Source organism: Lampris incognitus, unplaced genomic scaffold, assembly GCF_029633865.1.
Source record: "Lampris incognitus isolate fLamInc1 unplaced genomic scaffold, fLamInc1.hap2 H_4, whole genome shotgun sequence".
In the NCBI taxonomy this organism is placed as follows: domain Eukaryota; kingdom Metazoa; phylum Chordata; class Actinopteri; order Lampriformes; family Lampridae; genus Lampris; species Lampris incognitus.
Window position 1 is genome coordinate 537,251 of NW_026611079.1, and position 17,947 is coordinate 555,197.

Below are 17,947 nucleotides of genomic sequence, written 5' to 3' on the forward strand. Positions count from 1 at the left end.
GAAATACAATAAGAGACCATCAAATGTGAATATCATTCATCGAATATATTTTTTTCAAAAATTTCAACACTAGAACGACCAAGGCTGTAGATTTGGCGGTTTTGGATTTTCAAAGTTTAATAACTTTGTGAGAGAGAAAAAAATATACGGACCTGCCGCTCCCCGAATGATCTTAAAATTGCATATTTTTGCACTAAAATGAGTTTCAAATCTGTGGCAAAAAAAAGAAGTTACAATAAGATATATCTAAAACGACCACGGACGGTCAACATGACCCGTCTCGTAATTTGCACGTGACCGTGCGCGTCATGTCGCCATTTATGACGTGTTTTGGTCACGTCCTTTCCTTCGCAAAGTTAATTGTTCTGTCCTAGAAACACACTAGCATTCTCCAGTGCAGAGAAATAGTCTCAATTAAGATTTTTGATTATTGCCAACATGTCTGGTTACAGACAACATTACTGACGCACCATGACGACCAACGACGCGTTGCAGTATTTACAGGCTTTGGGCAGTGGCCATTTTAAATTGTTTGAAAAATAGTCTTAAAAGTAGTAAAAATGTTAATTTTGGTGCCAGTTAGTTTCTTAACAGACATACGAACATATGTAATGCATTAATATCTCAACTGAGTGTTTATCTTGACAAAATATAGAGTTTAAAAACCGGCCCCACCCACGGTCGTTCTAGTAGTTTTTAAATTCCCATTGTTGTTTGGGAGTGTTTCAATATTTATTTTCAGTTCTTTTTTTGCATTTCATATTTTATAGGCCTTGTAACGTTTGTTCGATTAGCAATATGTGTTTTCCGTTTTGTTTTTCATGTAATATTTTCACATTTTAAATTTTGCTATTCAAGTTCAACCATGTCTCTCTGAAGTTTAAAAATAGTAGTATAGTTGTTAAAATGTTGATTTCGGCTAGTTTCATAACAGACATACTAATATATGCAATGCATTAATATCTCAATTGGGTATTTATTTTGACAGACTATAGAGTTTAAAAACCGGCTGTCATTTTGACCGCCCATGGTCGTTTTAGGGAGGAGTGAAATCCCGGTCATTCCAGTGGTAGAAAATTACAACCATAAAAATAACCATCATGAATGAAAGAGTCAGGTGACAATACACTAAGTGACTAGTTATGTCATAGTGAGACACTGTCATTTATAGCATTACATGGCTGTCATACATTAAACCTTAAAGAGGCAAATTATTCTGCAGCATAAACACAAGAAAACTTTGCCTCAGGTCACAACAGTGTTGTTTCACAAGCCGACTACCTTATTTTGATTGAAAACATGAATTGATAAGAACTGAATAAATGCAGTCATCGTCTCAGTGTATGTCTTACTTATTCTAATACGCAGTCTTTATTTTACACCTTTCATGCAAGCAAATGAATGGTTAATGTGAAAAAATATATACTGTATGTTTATGCATGAAGGTATTAGGGCTTCATGATGTAAAAAAAGAAGGGCAGAAAAGTTCTGTATGGGAGCAATTTAGTAAAATACTTAACCATGACGAGTCATGTGCTGGGTATGTCATATGCAACAGCTGCAAAGCGCTGCATGAAAATGTCACAAAAAAAAACAAAAAACCTCAAACATGGTGTAATATGTTACCATATCGTCATGCTTACATGTATCCCACTGAGAAATAATGATAACTTGATCGGGTGCGGGTCTCTAAAGCAGAGAAAATAATTCATTCGGGTGGGTGGCAGGTGGATGTGTACATACAGATTTGGATGACGTCAGAGCCAATTTGTACATCACTATTCTTGGCTGTCATTCCGCGTCACCTTGTCTAGCCCCATTATCTCCTCTTCCCGTATGAATGGCGAAAAAATACAGCGCTCACTTTTCACAATTTCCCAACAATTCCCCTACAAAATCACCCGATTCTAGAATGATTTTTTTTTCAAACAGAGCTATTCATGTCATCTGGAAAAATCTTGTATTATTTTAAATTGCAGTATATATCGCCAAAAAAAAAAAAAACGCAATTTTTTTCCAATATCGTGCAGCCCAAGAAGGTATGCACATCTTATATATCCACCTTACAACTTTTCACTATTTAGATAATTATTATTAATAATTATAATTCACTGACCTGCTGTGCTGGATGGGCAGGTGTTTGCGATGGATGCCATGGCTGCCTTCTACAAAGGCGTTGGGGGGTTTGTGATACACAGAGGCCAGTGAGCCAATGTGGCAGATGAGTTCATCAAGCAGGGTGGGCTCAATCAAGTCTGTCTCCTCAGAGATGAGGGGCTTCTCCGACAGGACCACCTCCTTGGCTGTCACCGGATCAGTGGACAGCAGGCGCCAATAGATGTAACCCCTGTCACGCAGGTCAGGGTTATCTGAGTCCTGCAGAAGTGTGTTGTTAGATGATACGAGAGGTCAACCAGAAGTTATAGGTAGTGCCTGAAGTTAATGTTTGTCCATGAGCAATGATACCTGGAGAAATACAAATTTGAGGTATTTGGTATGGTAGAAGGGTACCTGAGTAGCCAGGCTGAGGACCTGCTGCACCAGCTCTTGGGTCTCAGATGGCTTCTTAAGAAATAGCTTCACAATGGCAGTGAGTAAGGTGAGCTGGACCTTAAAATGAAAAACCGGCCTGTCAGTAATTTATATTCAAAACATTTGCCCAAACCTACCAACTACCGTTACTAATTTACAATCTCTACTTTAATGAACAGAACACTCTACTGGTCAAAATGTTGAAATAATTTTAACAGAGTTTAAGAAATATACCTTAAAAAGGTGCTGAAGAATTACCCTTAAAACATCTGTAGTTGTTAAATGCCCTATCTTTAAAGGAGAATATAAAGGAAAATCTATAAAGGAGAATGTGCAGATGGTAAATTTAATACTTTTTACACACATTCTTTTTTTCTCATGCATTAGAAGAAAAAGAAGAAAGCTGCTGTAATTTGTCATTCTATTCTCACAACGAATTGTATTCTTAGAACGAATTTATCCTCTGCATGTGACCCATCCTATTGTATAGCAGCAGTGGGCACTTGCAGTGCCTGGGGACCAACTCCATTTCTTCTTCCCATTGCCTTGCTCAGGGGCACAGGCAGGGGTATTAACCCTAACATGCATGTCTTTTTGATGGTGGGAGGAAACCGGAGCACCCGGAGGCAACCCACGCAGACACGGGGAGAATATGCAAACTCCACACAGAAAGGACCTGAGACAGCCTGGGGTTCGAAACCAGGACCTTCTTGCAGAGAGGCAACAGTGCTAACCACTGGGCAACTGTGCTACCTTATCATCCAATGGAAGTGCGACAGTCCAGAGGCTACAAATTTGGAGCTGATTAAGATTATAACTCCACATTTACAACACATAAACAGAAACTATGTTGGGCATTTGGACCTGACATGAAAGAAAAAGCAGGTCCAGTCTTCTTTCTTATCACAAAAAGTTTTCAGTAACAGCCAGACCACCAACGAAAAGCATTTTCATTGTTGGAAGGCAAAACAAACAGGAGTGTTTGACAAGGGGCAGCTTACTTATTGATGAATGGTGATTATTTCATCAAGTTGATTCTCCAATTATGATTTAGAACACACAAAATCAAGCCATCTCTAGCGTCCACAGATTTGCATTTATTTGCGGAAATATACACATATATTAGAGATGGCACAAAGTATGTTCTCTGCACAACTGAACCTAGCAAAAAAAGAAGCAATGTTCTTTAAAATATCTCGCCGCTGGGGGCGTCCAGGTAGTGTAGCGGTCTATTCCGTTGCCTACCAACACAGGGCTCGCCGGTTTGAATCCCTGTGTTACCTCTGGGGATTCCTGTGTCCTGGTCACTGCAATAGTGCCTCCTCTGGTCGGTCGGGGCACCTGTTCGGGGGGTACGGGGAACTGGGGGGAATAGCGTGATCCTCCGACGCGCTATGTTCCCCTGGCGAGACCCTTCACTGTCAGGTGAAAAGAAGCGGCTGGCGACTCCACATGTATCGGAGGAGGCATGTGGAGTCCTCCTTGGGTCAGCAAAAGGGGTGGAGTAGCGACTGGGAAGGTCGGAAGACTGAGGTAATTGGCCAGATACAATTGGGGCAAAAAAGGGGGAAAAAATCCAAAAAAGAAATAAAAATATCTCACCCCTGAATTGCTACCATTTTTTAAGAAATATGAAAACCAAATTAATATTGAGTGAGGTAATACAAGGTACACACCTACTGTAAAGAAAAGTACTTTTCAACCTAACAACCAGTCTAAGTTCGTCTGGCTTAGCATACAGAAAAGGAGTGTTTTTTGTGATTAGGGTTAGCCAAAAGCATTTTGGTCATCTGTATATTATATTTTGTAGTCTAAAAATAAAAATAAAATAAGTGCGTGTTTCCATCAACTAATTTTAAGCAAACAAATCATCCTAAACTTGACACCCAAGCTAAGGGGTCATGAGACTAATGCCATGTCAAAGACTCCCACTCAAATGAGTTTAATGCAATAAAATACTAATCTATATAAATCTGGTGTAATGTGCTGTAAATTTTTTTAAAAACGTTCCCATCACCCTTTATCACAAGTAAGCAGAAACATTAATTCTGAGCCCTGAATATCAAATACTGCAATTAATATTTGTTAAGAAGCACTTTGGTGTACCCACTTGGGTGCTTTCATCATGGAAGCCTTCAAGAAAGCTCTCTAGCAGCTCGTCCGCATTATCAATTCTTTCGGCATACTCGCCAACAATCCATATCATAGCGGCACGTGCATCAGGTTCATCCAGCGAATCCAGGTTCTCACACAGTGTGGCTATGATGCTCTCATATCTAAACAAAACAAAAGGTACGCAAGTAGGGGGTGAACAACTTTGTAAACCATGTTACCAGTTATTTTGGCCACCACCCAAGTAAAATCAACTCAAATCCTGCCCAAATTTTGATTTTAAAATCACTCATACTATCTTTTCTTTGGGTTGAATTGATCCAGGAACTTTGAAATATTAAAGGATTGGTTTACTTTCTTTCCACCTAGGTCTTATTAAGACTTGCTGCACATAATTTGGAACTATACAGACATACAGTGAGTTGCCATTAGGTACACCTATCTAGTAGTGTGTAGCACCTCTTTTGGCCTTCAGAACAGCATGAATTCATCTATGCATGGATTTTACAAGATGTTGGATGTGTTGAGCAGGAAAGTTTTACCATGCAGAAATGATTGTGTTTTGCATTTGTTGCAAATTGGACAGCTTCAGAGTCTTGCTGCAAACAGCCCATTCCACCTCATCCCAAAGATGCTCAATAGGATTGAGATCCAGGGACTGTGTAGGTCACTGAAGAAATGAAAACTTGCTGTCATGTTCCTGGAACCAGTCAGTGATGATATGTGCCTTGTGCATTATCATGCTATAAGTGTCCATTCAAGGGTGGATAAACTGTAGCTAAGAATGGATGAACTTGGTCAGCAACAACGTACAAATATACCATGCTTTTCAGATGTTGTTAAGTGGGTATGAGGGGCCCTAATGTGTGCCAGAAAACATTCCCCACACCATCACATGGCCACCACAAGCCTGTACTGTTGACACCAAACAGGAGGACTCCATGGACTCATGTTGCTTGAGCCAAATTCTGATCCTTCCATCAGCATGATGTAAAAGGAACTGGGACTTATCCAACCAGACAACTCTCTTCCACTCCTAAATGGTCTCATTTTGATGCTCCTGTGCTCACTGGAGATGTGCTTTCTTGTTTTTCCACTGTAAATTTTGGCACCAGACATCATCTTCAGCTGTTTTAGCCCAGCTGAGACAAAGTCCAATAAGTAGTGTGTTCTGCACGTCGATGTTGAATTCTCTGTGAAGCACTTTGGGTGTCTAGATAAAGCACTATATAAATGTAATCCATTATTATGAATTGTCGCACTGGGCTTCAATACAGTCCAATGGATGGGGCAAGTGTTTAAGACTTCAAAAGCCACGATATATCTTATGTTCAAAAATAGGAAGCTCTCAGTATGTATAATAAAAAAGTTGAGAACTGTACGTTTGATCAAGTGAAAATGAATTTATTCAGCACTTCCACAAACATGGCTCTGTGTTTAAAATACAACAGCACTTGACTACACCTTATCAGTATTACTTTGTGGTCGTATCATCAGATCTGCGGCTGTATGTTTTGGACACTTGGGTGAAGAGAGGAGCAGAGCTGTCAACTGATCACCACCTGGTGGTGAGTTGAATCAGATGGCGGGGAAGGCTGCCGGACAGACCTGGCAAACCCAAACATGTAGTGAGGGTGAACTGGGAACGTCTGGCGGAGGCCCCTGTCCGTGAGGTGTTCAACTCCCACCTCCGGAAGAAGTTCTCATGTATCCCGAGGGAGGCTGGGGACAGTGGGCCATGTTCAAAGCCTCTATTGCCGATGCAGCAGGCAGGAGCTGTGGTCATAAGGTCATCGGTGCCTGTCGAGGCGGCAACCTAAGAACCCGCTGGTGGACACCGGTGGTGAGGGAAGCCGTCAGGCTGAAGAAGGAGGCCTTTCAGACTTGGTTGGCCCAGGGGTCTCCTAAAGCAGCAAAAAGGTACTGGCCTGCCAGAAGGGCTGCCACTTCGGTGGTCGTGGAAGCAAAAACTCAGGTGTGGGAAGAGTTCGGCGAGGCTATGGAGAAGGACTTTCGGTTGGCCTCAAGGAAGTTCTGGTAAAACCATACGGTGACTCAGGAAGGGGAAGCAGGGCTTGACTCAGGCTGTGTTCAGCTGGAGAGGGGAACTGTTGTTGTTGAGCAGTGGAAATAACACTTTGAGGAGTTCCTGAACCCGGCTAACACATCCTCAGTGGAGGAGGTAGAGTCTGAAGACTCAGGGGAAGCCCCACCCATATCCCTGGCAGAATTCTCTGAGGTAGTTAAAAAGCTCCTCGGTGGCAAGGCACCGGGTATAGATGAGATTCGCCTTGAGATGCTGAAGGTTCTGGACATTGTTGGGCTGTCTTGGTTGAGACGCCTCTTCAGTGTCGCGTGGAGGTCGGGGACAGTACCTGCGGAGTCGCAGACTGGGGTGGTGGTTCCCATATTCAAAATGGGGGACCGGAGGATGTGTTCCAATTATCAGTGCATCACATTGCTCAGCCTCCCTGGGAAAGTCTACTCTAGGGTGCTCGAAAGGAGGCTCCGACCGATTGTCAAAACTCAGAAACAGGAGGAACAATGCGGATTCCGTCCTGGCTGTAGAACAACAGACCAACTCTTTACCCTTGCAGAAGTGCTGACGGGGGCATGGGAGTTTGACCAGCCAGTCTACATGTGTTTTGTGGACTTGGAGAAGGCTTAAGACCGTGTACCCTGGGGCACTCTGTGGGGGGTACTGCAGGAGTATGGGGTACCGAAGCAGTTGCTACAAGCCATCCTGTCCTTGTATATCAAAAGTGAGAGCTGTGTCTGCATTCTCGGCATAAAGTCAAACACATTTTCGATGGGTGTCGGACTCCGCCAAGGTTGTCCCTTGTCTCCAGTTCTGTTTGTGATATTCATGGACAGGATCTCAAGGTGTAGCCAAGCTGAGGAGTGTGTCCGTTTTGGGAACCTCAAAATTTTATCTCTGCTCTTCGCATATGAAGCGGTTTTGTTGGCTTTATCAGAATGCAACCTCCAGCGCGCACTGGGGCAGTTTGCAGCTGAGTGTGAAATGGCTGGGATGAGAGTCAGCACCTCCAAGTCTGAGGCCATGGTTCTCTACTAGAAAATTATGTATGATTCTTTGCTGAAACACATTAGCAATACACATATGACATTTATGAGTTTTTTTTAAATATTTTTTTAATATTTTAACTGCCTGTCCTTCCAATTGTGCCCCAACACCACCCCAATATATATTTCACATAAATTACCTTGTTATATTTTTAATGTACACCATTCCAACAGTGCCCTGGCCCCTAAATACTTTTCAAAACAAACCCCAGTCCCATTGGTTGTAATGTTTTCTACCCCTCCATTGGTTGCTTTGCATCATAAGTACCTACCCCATTGGTTGTTATAGTTTGAATGTTTCCCCATCTGATTGGTCGCTGTCCAACCGAAATTAGGGGCGTGACGCTGGACATCGCAAACTGTATGATTCTTTGTTGAAACACATTAGCAGCTGATGAGTGCGAGACGCATGAATAAGGCCTGTACAGCAATGTATTAAAATCTTTTTTCCTGTATCCGTGTTGATTTATATATATATATATATATATATATATACACACACACACTCATCAGCTGCTAATGTGTATGTATATATACGTATATGTGTGTGTGTGTGTGTGTGTGTGTGTGTGTGTGTGTGTGTGTGTGTGTGTGTGTGTGTGTGTGTGTGTGTGTCCAAAGGAGTTGAATCAAGTGCAACTGGACTTGGTACCAAGTCCAGCTGATTCAACTTGATTCAACTCCTTTGGATAACCATGACCTGGATGAATGAGAACATTCACAGACAAGTGTGTGTGTGTGTGTGTGTGTGTGTGTGTGTGTGTGTGTGTGTGTGTGTGTGTGCGTGTGTGTGTGTGCAAATGCAGATTGAAATCCACTTGTATTGTCACACGAGATGGAAGTGACGGCAGATAACTATTGTAGTTTTTGTCATGTTTGAATATTTTAGGACAGTGTACAAATTTTCATAACACTGTCACATGATGCATCTATGATTCAGCCAATGGTACTAAATTTCATTTATTTTAGTCTAAATGCTTTAATTTCAACGCTACCAACATCATCATGTAATTTTTTGCACATAATTTCAATGATTAGTTCACCAAAAACAAATCACTCTTAATAAAGCATTCCTATTCAGTTATATGAACAAAAATGATGAATTAATATCAATGTGTTAGTCAAACATTATTATGTCCTTTAAGAGATCCACCAGGGCACATACTTGTTAGGATACTTGCGGAAGATGTCCCTGATAACCACAATGGCTTCCTGAACCACATAGTTGACCTTGGTTTGGATCAGATCCAGCAGGGTGCTGACACAGCGCTCAGCTGATTGCTAGGAAACAGGACAGACATGCTTGTACGACATCATTTTGATGTGGTTACACTGCATCTCCCAAGAAAATCAGAATATGTGAAAACTGTCCCAGTGATACAACATACCAAGAATACTGAATACTGCAAAAAGAAAAAAACAAAATTTTATTGCAGATGTAAATAGTGATTGTTAGGAGGGGAAACCAAACAAACAAGAAAGAAGATGATATATGTCATCTTTCGCTTGCTGAATACCTAGAAAAGAGGTTACTTGCCTGCACAAATACAAGACTACAGCTACAAATTTGAGCTGCACCAAAAGATTTTGGCTTAAGGGTTAGTGTCTCCTTTTGTTCAAATGTTTGACTACAAATTTGATTTACCACCTTTGTGTTATATAGCCAATGAACGCAAGGTATGGAGCTTTGAATGGTGAAACAATGGGGGACAGTATAACAACATGTTCCTCTTTTTGATAATCTGCGAAAAAACCAGTGATAGCGGTGCTTCTTTACCTCAACTTTGATGGCACAGCGTCCAATGGCTCTGACAGCCTTACGAACAAAGTCAACATCCACTTCTGTAGCATATTCCTTCAGTTCAGCCAGAACCTAGAGTGGTCAATTCAGCAATAAACAATATGTTTGCATCCACAAAAACAACATATTAACACAATTTATCCCTTGTCTGTCTCGAGTAATCCAAAGCCATAATTCAGATAACAATTTAAAATCCCTTTTGTCTTTTCTCAGACAGCATTGGGTGTTTTTGTTTTTTTTGTTTTTTTGTTTTTTTCAAAATACATGAATCCATGTTCAGAGATGTCCCTATTATAAAATAAAAAGTGTTAACTCTTTCTATTAAACCTTTAACCAACTAAAAATTCACCTTTAACCAAATGGTAAGAAAAGGCCTTTAAGACCCTCAGGTCCACACTCTACAAGTGGCTTCTCTTTAACCAAATTTCATATGGCTTAAATCTGATTCTTCTTATCACCTCCATTTTAGAAAAGGATATTTCTATATTAAAATCCATCCATTGTCTTAACCGCTTATCCTGCTCACAGGGTTGCGGGGATGCTAGAGCCTATTCCAGCATTCATTGGGCGGCAGGCAGGGAGACACCCTGGACAGGCCGCCAGGCCATCACAGGGCCCACAAATACACACACCCATTCATTCTCAGGGACAATTTAGCACCGCCAATTCACCTGACTTACATGTCTTTGGACTGTGGGAGGAAACCGGAGCCCCCGGAGGCAACCCATGCAAAAACGGGGGGAACATGCAAACTCCACACAGAGGACGACCCAGGATGACCCACCAAGACTGGACTAACCCCGGGGCTTGAACCCAGGACCTTCTTGCTGCGAGGCGACCACACTAACCACTGCGCCACCGTGTCGCCCACAAGCTATATTAAATTTTTTCTTTAATCTATTTATATATGTATATTTACATATTCATATTTATCTATTTTATATATATATACATATATATATATATATTACACATTTACATATAGAGATTTATATATATTCAAAACATATTTAAATTGATCTTTCAAGTCATTGCTGTTTTAGTTCATTTGTTTTGGTCATTTGTACTTGTTCATTTGTATTAATATTTCTTAAAGAAACTCAATAAAATCTTAAATAATTTTTTTTAATCTTTCACATGACTGGAATTCACAAAAACTATAGTTCTCAAATTATCAAAAAAAATAAATCTCACCTATCTCTCTTCAGAAGTTATCTACTGCTTTTGTCCAAAATTTGCATGTTGGAGTCCTTTTAAAAACAGGAAGGTTTGAATGCAGAATCCAGTTGACACAAGATTATCAAAATTATGGCTAAGAGGAACAGGAAAAACTTTAAAAAAGATAACTATTGACAAAGTTATGAATTTAAAAATGACCTACAAATTCTCTTCTTCTTGTTATCAGAATTGGGCCATACCAAGAGGGAGGCTATTGGGATATAACAAGTATGTATCTTTTTCGAGAGACATTCACTCCCCAAGCTACTGAGATCTGTTGTTGAACCTTTACCAGTACGATTTATTTATACTCTTATTTAATGCCATAGCTTGTTGTTTCCCTTTATTAAGGAATCTTAGTTTATGGCTTATTGTTTGTTTATTAGTGAATCCTTGTGTACTGACTTTTGGGTTGAGATTTTTAATCCAAAAAATAATGATAGTTTTACTTGGTTTATGTAATAGACTGTGCTGAATGCTATACTAAACTGTTTTGTCATGTTCTTATCTTGTGTGAATAAACCCCCTTAGTCATGTGCATGATGCTATCCATCTAAAGTTTTATTTTATTTATCTATTTTAGAGCTGTGTATTGAGGCCATAGATTTTACAGTCCTATTTTAGCGTTGCTCTTTTTGGAGGTGCAACATAAACCCGTGTATAATTTGATCACAAGTCGGCAAGTTGCAACATCTATTTTTAACGAAGTTGATATTGCATTTATATTTTTATGGCAAAACCATTTGTCATAGAAAACATACTTTAAAAATGCTGACATTAGCAACATACTATAATAACTGTTTGTAACTTTAGAGTAGGATTCTTTGAAAGAAGACCTTTTTCTGTTTTATACCTGGGCAATGTTGGCCTGGGAGGCCAGGCGGATCATGATGTCCAGTTTCTCCAGTTTCACATAGATCGGGTCATTGTATTTGACAAAGAACACCTTGATCTCCTGCTTCAGGATCTCAGGCCTAACCAAAGAAAGCACATAACACATAAGACTATGTGCAAACTTTATCAAGTATAAACAATTAGCATACAGAGCATACGAAGAAATGTGGTGTCGATGATCTAAAGCTAACCGTCACTGCAGGGAAATAAAAATGTCAATAACAGAAAAAATAAAACATAAAACTACTGTACATTTGCCAATGCTGCAACTACAACTTTCTGAATCAAGCTCATGTTATGAGGTGTGACTGAAGACCTTTTCTGGACGATGAGGTTGATGTTCCTCAGCGCCACATACTGGACCTCGGGCTCCCCAGAGAGTAATGTGACCAGTGGTGGGGACAGTTTCTTCATCAGGGTGTTGTAGTAATCTGACTCCTTCGGCAGAAGCTCCAAGAACTTCATCAGCACCTTGACAGCTGAAAGCACCACTGCTGAGTTCGCATGGGAAAGCCGGGGGGTGACACGCTCACAGATGCTTAAGAGGTGAGCAGAGAGGAATAGAATTATTAAAGAAAATCACAGGAGAGGTTCATCTGCATCTTGTTTGAGAATAGGGGGGCTATAACTAAGTATCTGGTATAAGTAAACCAAGCTGTTGTGTGGCATATCAAGGTAGCTTAGAAGCTTCAAACCAGTCTGACATTGTAAAAATCAGTATTGGTGAAAATGGCATATTAAAAAAAAAAAGCTCACTTAGGACACTTGAAGTTCAGCATTTTCTAACCAAGTGATCAAATCCACAAACCTAAAATATAACTTGCTCATAAGAAATCCACAATATCCATTGTCATTTAACGAGTTGTAGGTTTCTCCTTAGGGTATTATGAGTACTAATATCAAGTTGCTAGTTATAATCTGTATACCACTTAATTGCCATTGCAATGGCTCCAGTCTGCTCTCCTACTGTACTTATATTATCTGACTCAACAGATGTTTCCATTCTGAAAAGTGTGACTCCAAGCTACATACTGCATGTGTTTTTCATGGTGTGTGCTGAACAGTTACTTGACAACTTATTTCCACCTCACATCTGACTGATTGCTACCTTTGGGCCTCTCGGTCATCCTTAGGATTGTAGTTAGACAGGCAGTCTAGGATGAAAATCTGCCCCCACTCTGTGCACTCATTGAGGGCTGTCAGCAGCTTGTTGATGTTCTGGGGGTTAAGGTCTAGCAGATTGCTGTTAGGATGCGACTCGCTAATCTCTGACAGTGCAGCCACCGCATTGGCAACAACCTAGAGGTAAGAGATCATTTTTTGATGAGACCTTTAATGTAATTAAACTCTAACTATAGTGTTGAAACTGTAGAGTTCAATACTTGAGGAATCATGTGGGTAAAATTTGACTTAGAACCCCTGAAAACATGGTTTCAAAAATTAAGAACATCTACAAGATTTTACAAATGAGTGACTTAGAATGTATCCCAGAAAGTTGAATCAGTTCATCTGGACACAAGATTTACTGGGAGAAAAGTTTTATCGCTCATCTAAGTGACTTCGTCAGTCTCAACTGACCACCCTTATAAACAATACAGTTGCATAACGACCAAAACCAACAATCGGTTTCATATGAATATTGCTGTGACCATTAACTAGTAACAATGGCCATGTATACTATTCACAGAGGATTGGTTAACAGTTGCAATCACAGACAGCATTGTAAGATGGTGACAGATGTACTCTTACCCCGCACTCGGTTCAGGGATGGTCGTTCCCTCGTCACACAGATGAGCTCTTTGACCCCCCATTTAAACAAGTGGCCCTCCCTATCAAGGATGTGCACATCCTCATCCTTGAGTGGTCATTGGCCTGTAGATGGGTGTAGACTGCGGAGTCCTGGCCTGATGAAGTAGCTCTTCTGTGCTAACCCTAACCTAACCCTAACCCTCTTACAATGCAATAACACTTACCTGGGTTATTGAGCATGCATCAAGACGACTTAAATGTACTAACCAAAGTTAGGAAGAAAAATAAACTTAAATGAATAGCACACAAAAAACTAATCTGTTTGATCAGGACTGTGTGGGTGTGGTCCAATCCTAACTTATAATGACTGACAGTGGCATTTCACCAGCAAAATAAACAACCCAACAACAGGGTGATCAAAGACAAGTAGTTAGTGTGTTGATAAAAATGGCAACATCAGGTAGGATCGGCATGGTGCAGTCATACATACAAACCAGTAGTTTCCAACTTTCTTGAGGATGAGCTGGAGGCCTCATTATTGGTAAAGTGACAACTTTGCACTACCCAACCACACAGTGACTTACAAAGCAGAACGTACAGGGAGACAAATTGATAACGTAAAAATCTATCACATAATATAGCTTGGCCAAGATAAGTTATGTGATAAAATGTTCCATGTCTTTACAATATGACTGCATAATTAGGGTCTGGAACAAATGATGTTGCTCCATGTAGTACATGGAGCAACATCATTTGTTCTCTCTTCTTTCCTTTGGGGCTTGCCGCAAACAGGGAAGGTGTGTGAGCATCCCTGTTATTGGTTTGATGGAATTAATTGTGTTTGGCTCTCTCTCATATTGGCTGCCTGTTTCTTTATTTTATTAAAAGTTAAGTTAGGAAAACCCAAATGTTTAGTTATAATGATAACTCCGAGTTTCGACTTGGCTAATATTGATCTATCTAATTAACTTAGTTCTTTATTAAAACTCCTCCATACCGAGCCCTCTCCATACCAAATTTTGTGCAATAAGCACAATGCTTTCTAAAACATTCCCTATGGCCTGCAGTTTTATAAAACTTCAGTAAACCTAACCCCTCTATTCCGATATTCCAAAAGACATTCTCGGTAAGATATTTAACCGTAGGATAACTAGGGCTGTCACGATCATTAAATTTTAGTTGACGATTAATTGTCATACAAATAATCGTGATTAATGATTTAATTGTCTTTTTCTTTTTTCTTTTTGGCTTCCCCCCCCTTTTCTCCCCAATTGTACTTGGCCAATTACCCTATTTTCTGAGCCGTCCCGGTTGCCGCTCCACCCCCTCTGCAAAACCGGGGAGGGCTGCAGACTACCACATGCCTCCTCCAATACATGTGGCGTCTCCAGCCGCTTCTTTGGATTGCAGTTTTGGAGATGCATGTTTTTCCTGGTAATTTGTACTGCTTGTCAAACTTTTGCAGCATTTCTTTAAATGTTGGTTTTTCAACCGTATTGAATGCATTTCTTTGGCTATATACCGCGTTACACTGTCTGTTAACGTGTACCATCTAGTACTGTCACGTTTATATTTAGACACTCGTCCGAAAGCTTCAGGAACAGCCAGTTGCCAGGATGGAACTGCGGCGGTGGCTGTCTTTCCAAGTTTGGCGAATTTGGGTGGGGTGGTGGATCCGTAGATGTTTTTTTATTTTTTATTTTTTTATTTGCGGTATTAGCGCTTTTGACCGCTACCTTTTTTGCTGCAAATCCGACAAATCACCCCCTCCAAGTTATTGGGCTCTCCTTTTTCATTTGGCTTAATACCAAAACGTGCCCACAGCGTTGCTGTGGGGTTTGACTTTACAACTATGTCCATGACGTTAACGTCGAATATTATAGTGACCCTTCGCTAAGCCACGCCCTGAAACGCAGACTGGCCAGTCACAGCGCAGCATAGGACAGGCTCTGACAAAAAAATACATGAATAAAAACTTCTCACTGATAAATAATTCATTTTTGTAGCTTCTGGGGGTTCCACATGAGTGGCCACATTTAGAGCTAGCGCCAGAGCTCGGCCAAACAAGACACCGCTATGTTCACAACGGAGAGGAGGGAAAGTGCCAGAGGGCTTAAAGAGAAGAGAAATATCCACTGACAGAAAGGGAGGTCTGAGACTTTCATGGCGGCGTTTCAGATTTTCTTAATTTTCGAGCTGGTTTTGTGGCCTTTTAGCTAGTTATGGTTAAACGTTGTGCCTGGGGCACTTGCAACAGTGACACTCGTTACCCGGACAAGTTGGGAGGAGATATACATTTTTTTCCCTTTCCAAAACCAAAATCAAACCCTGAAAAATGTAGGCTGTGGATAAAGCTTCAAATCTAGTTGAACCCCTGAAAGATCAACAAGCACAGCTTTGTCTGCTCCAAGGTAAGTAATTACTTTTATTAACCGTAAAATAATGTAAAAGCTTGACGGGCTTAGCAACAGTAACTAAGGAGGGCGGGCCTTAGCGAAGGGTGAATTCACCACTCATGTGCCAGGGGGGCAACAAGATGACGTCATTAAAAGAGCGCCAGTCAAACAACAAACGGTGGAAAACAACGTGGAAATACTGATGGAATATGACATTTCTGTTAGTTTCATCCAGCTGTTTTTATACAAATGAATAGAAACGACTCAGCGATTATGCGAAATGATCGCAGTCAGGTCAAATAACCGTGATCAGGCGATTACATAATAATTGTGACAGTCCAATGGATAACTACACTGTATCAGATGTGGTGTTACTGGGTGTGACGTGACTGTCAAACCAATCATTAAATACTAACATCATTAAGCCCTCCCAGGAGCTTAATGATGTTGGTATTCTTCTGGCCGTGTTCAGCATGGATATCAAATGTTGCCAAAAATCCAGCACAGTTTAGACCCATGCCATGCTAAACCATGCGCTAATAGAAATGCCACTGGAATAGTTTCCTAGCTCAGAACTGTTCAGCCTTTCTTTAGAAAGCTACAATTAGATTTGCTTTGGAATGTGAGATTTTAGATACAGTAATTGAAATATAGCTGCGAGCAGAGACGAGGCGACCAAGTAGTCCAACTACATACTTGGGAATGAGTCCCAAGTCCATATACCAAGTTTAGTGTAAATACAGCCAAGCGTTGCTGAGATATCCCCTCAGTTCCTGTTTGAAGTCTTCGCAGCTGAATTCAGTTGGCGGTGACAGACAAACTCTTTTAGAAATCCAAAATCTATCTGATAACTTAACATTTGGTGAAGATTGGGGAAACCTTTGTGGCCTGAGAAAATATGACAGCTGCATCATTTAGGCTGACATGAAAAGTTGCCACGTCTTGGCCTTGGGACCCCCCACGGTATCACCAGACATTTGAATCAGTTGTTTAAGTTAAACACAACAGTTATTAGCCAAAACAACATTTTGCTAGTTGAGGCACTCCTTAGTAACCACACAATGACAAAAAATCTATTGCGCATCCCCAAAAAGATGTCCCAAGTCCATATTCCAAGTTTGATGTCAATATATCGAACAGTTGCTGAGATATGACCTCACTGCCTATTTGGCGGCTATGCCGCCAGTTTTGATTGGCTGTAACGGTCAAACAGTTTCAAAAATCAAAGATCCATATGATAACTTTTGTAAGGCTTGGTCTGAAGATCACCTGTAGTAAATTTGGTGAAAATTGGACAAAATGTGGCCTGTTGTGAGGAAGCCTGGCCTGAGCGGCTAAAATGTAGGAGGCAGACTCAGAACTGTTTCCATCCAACCAGCGTGATTTATTTACAGGGTGTAGCTACATGTTTCCATCCAACCAGAGTGATTTATTTACAGGGTGTAGCTACATGTTTCCATCCAACCAGCATGATTTATTTACAGGGGGTAGCTACATGTGAAACAGTAAAAAAATATGGACAAAGCAAAAGAAACTAACCTCTAACTTGACATAACTGAACAAAACGGAACTCATAATAACAGAGATTAAATTAACAGCACATGCACACATCTACACCCAGACATCCTACCCCCTAACAACTCAAAAGCTACCGCTTAAATACTCCTCGGTGTCAGTCAGCAGCAACTGAGTTTTAGGCTGACCCACTGTGGCAAGGAAAGCCAACACCTGGTAACTGAGATGATGATGGATAAATGGTTGTGTTCTCACCCATTCTATCACACACACACACACCCGCCCCCTTAAGACCGTTACTTCTCAGAGTCATGGGACAGGAAGTCAGCAATGACATTCTTGTGTCCCGGTCTGTACCTGACCTGAAAACGATAAGAGCTGGAGAGACAAGTACCATCTGGTAATTCTAGCGTTAGTGTCTTTCATATTGTGGATCCACCGCAATGCACGATGGTCAGTATTGTCTTCCAATTGCAATTACTGACTCCTGTAGGTGGAAGGGTACCTGTATAGCTATGGGTGGATCTAGAGGAAATAGCTTGTTCTTCAATAAACATGTTCTGCCCAGAGAAACCGGCAGCTGGCAGGTGAAAAAAAATGATTTGGCTGACTTCACAAGGAAGTCTTGCCCTCTCCAACCATTGCA

General features: G+C 40.8%; 1 protein-coding gene across 2 annotated transcripts in view; it reads right to left on the reverse strand.

Annotated features, from left to right (window-relative positions):
• Positions 1-17,947, reverse strand: part of LOC130131992 (AP-1 complex subunit beta-1) — a 112,996-nt gene that overhangs the window by 67,683 nt on the left and 27,366 nt on the right. For both annotated transcript variants that reach the window (XM_056301714.1, XM_056301713.1), the window contains exons 6-13: positions 12,750-12,940; positions 11,958-12,179; positions 11,601-11,721; positions 9,506-9,601; positions 8,894-9,009; positions 4,643-4,808; positions 2,512-2,610; positions 2,117-2,376 (exon numbers count right to left, since the gene is read on the reverse strand). In XM_056301714.1, the coding sequence (XP_056157689.1) occupies positions 2,117-2,376; positions 2,512-2,610; positions 4,643-4,808; positions 8,894-9,009; positions 9,506-9,601; positions 11,601-11,721; positions 11,958-12,179; positions 12,750-12,940 (1,271 nt within the window). The remainder of the gene's footprint in view (positions 1-2,116; positions 2,377-2,511; positions 2,611-4,642; positions 4,809-8,893; positions 9,010-9,505; positions 9,602-11,600; positions 11,722-11,957; positions 12,180-12,749; positions 12,941-17,947) is intronic.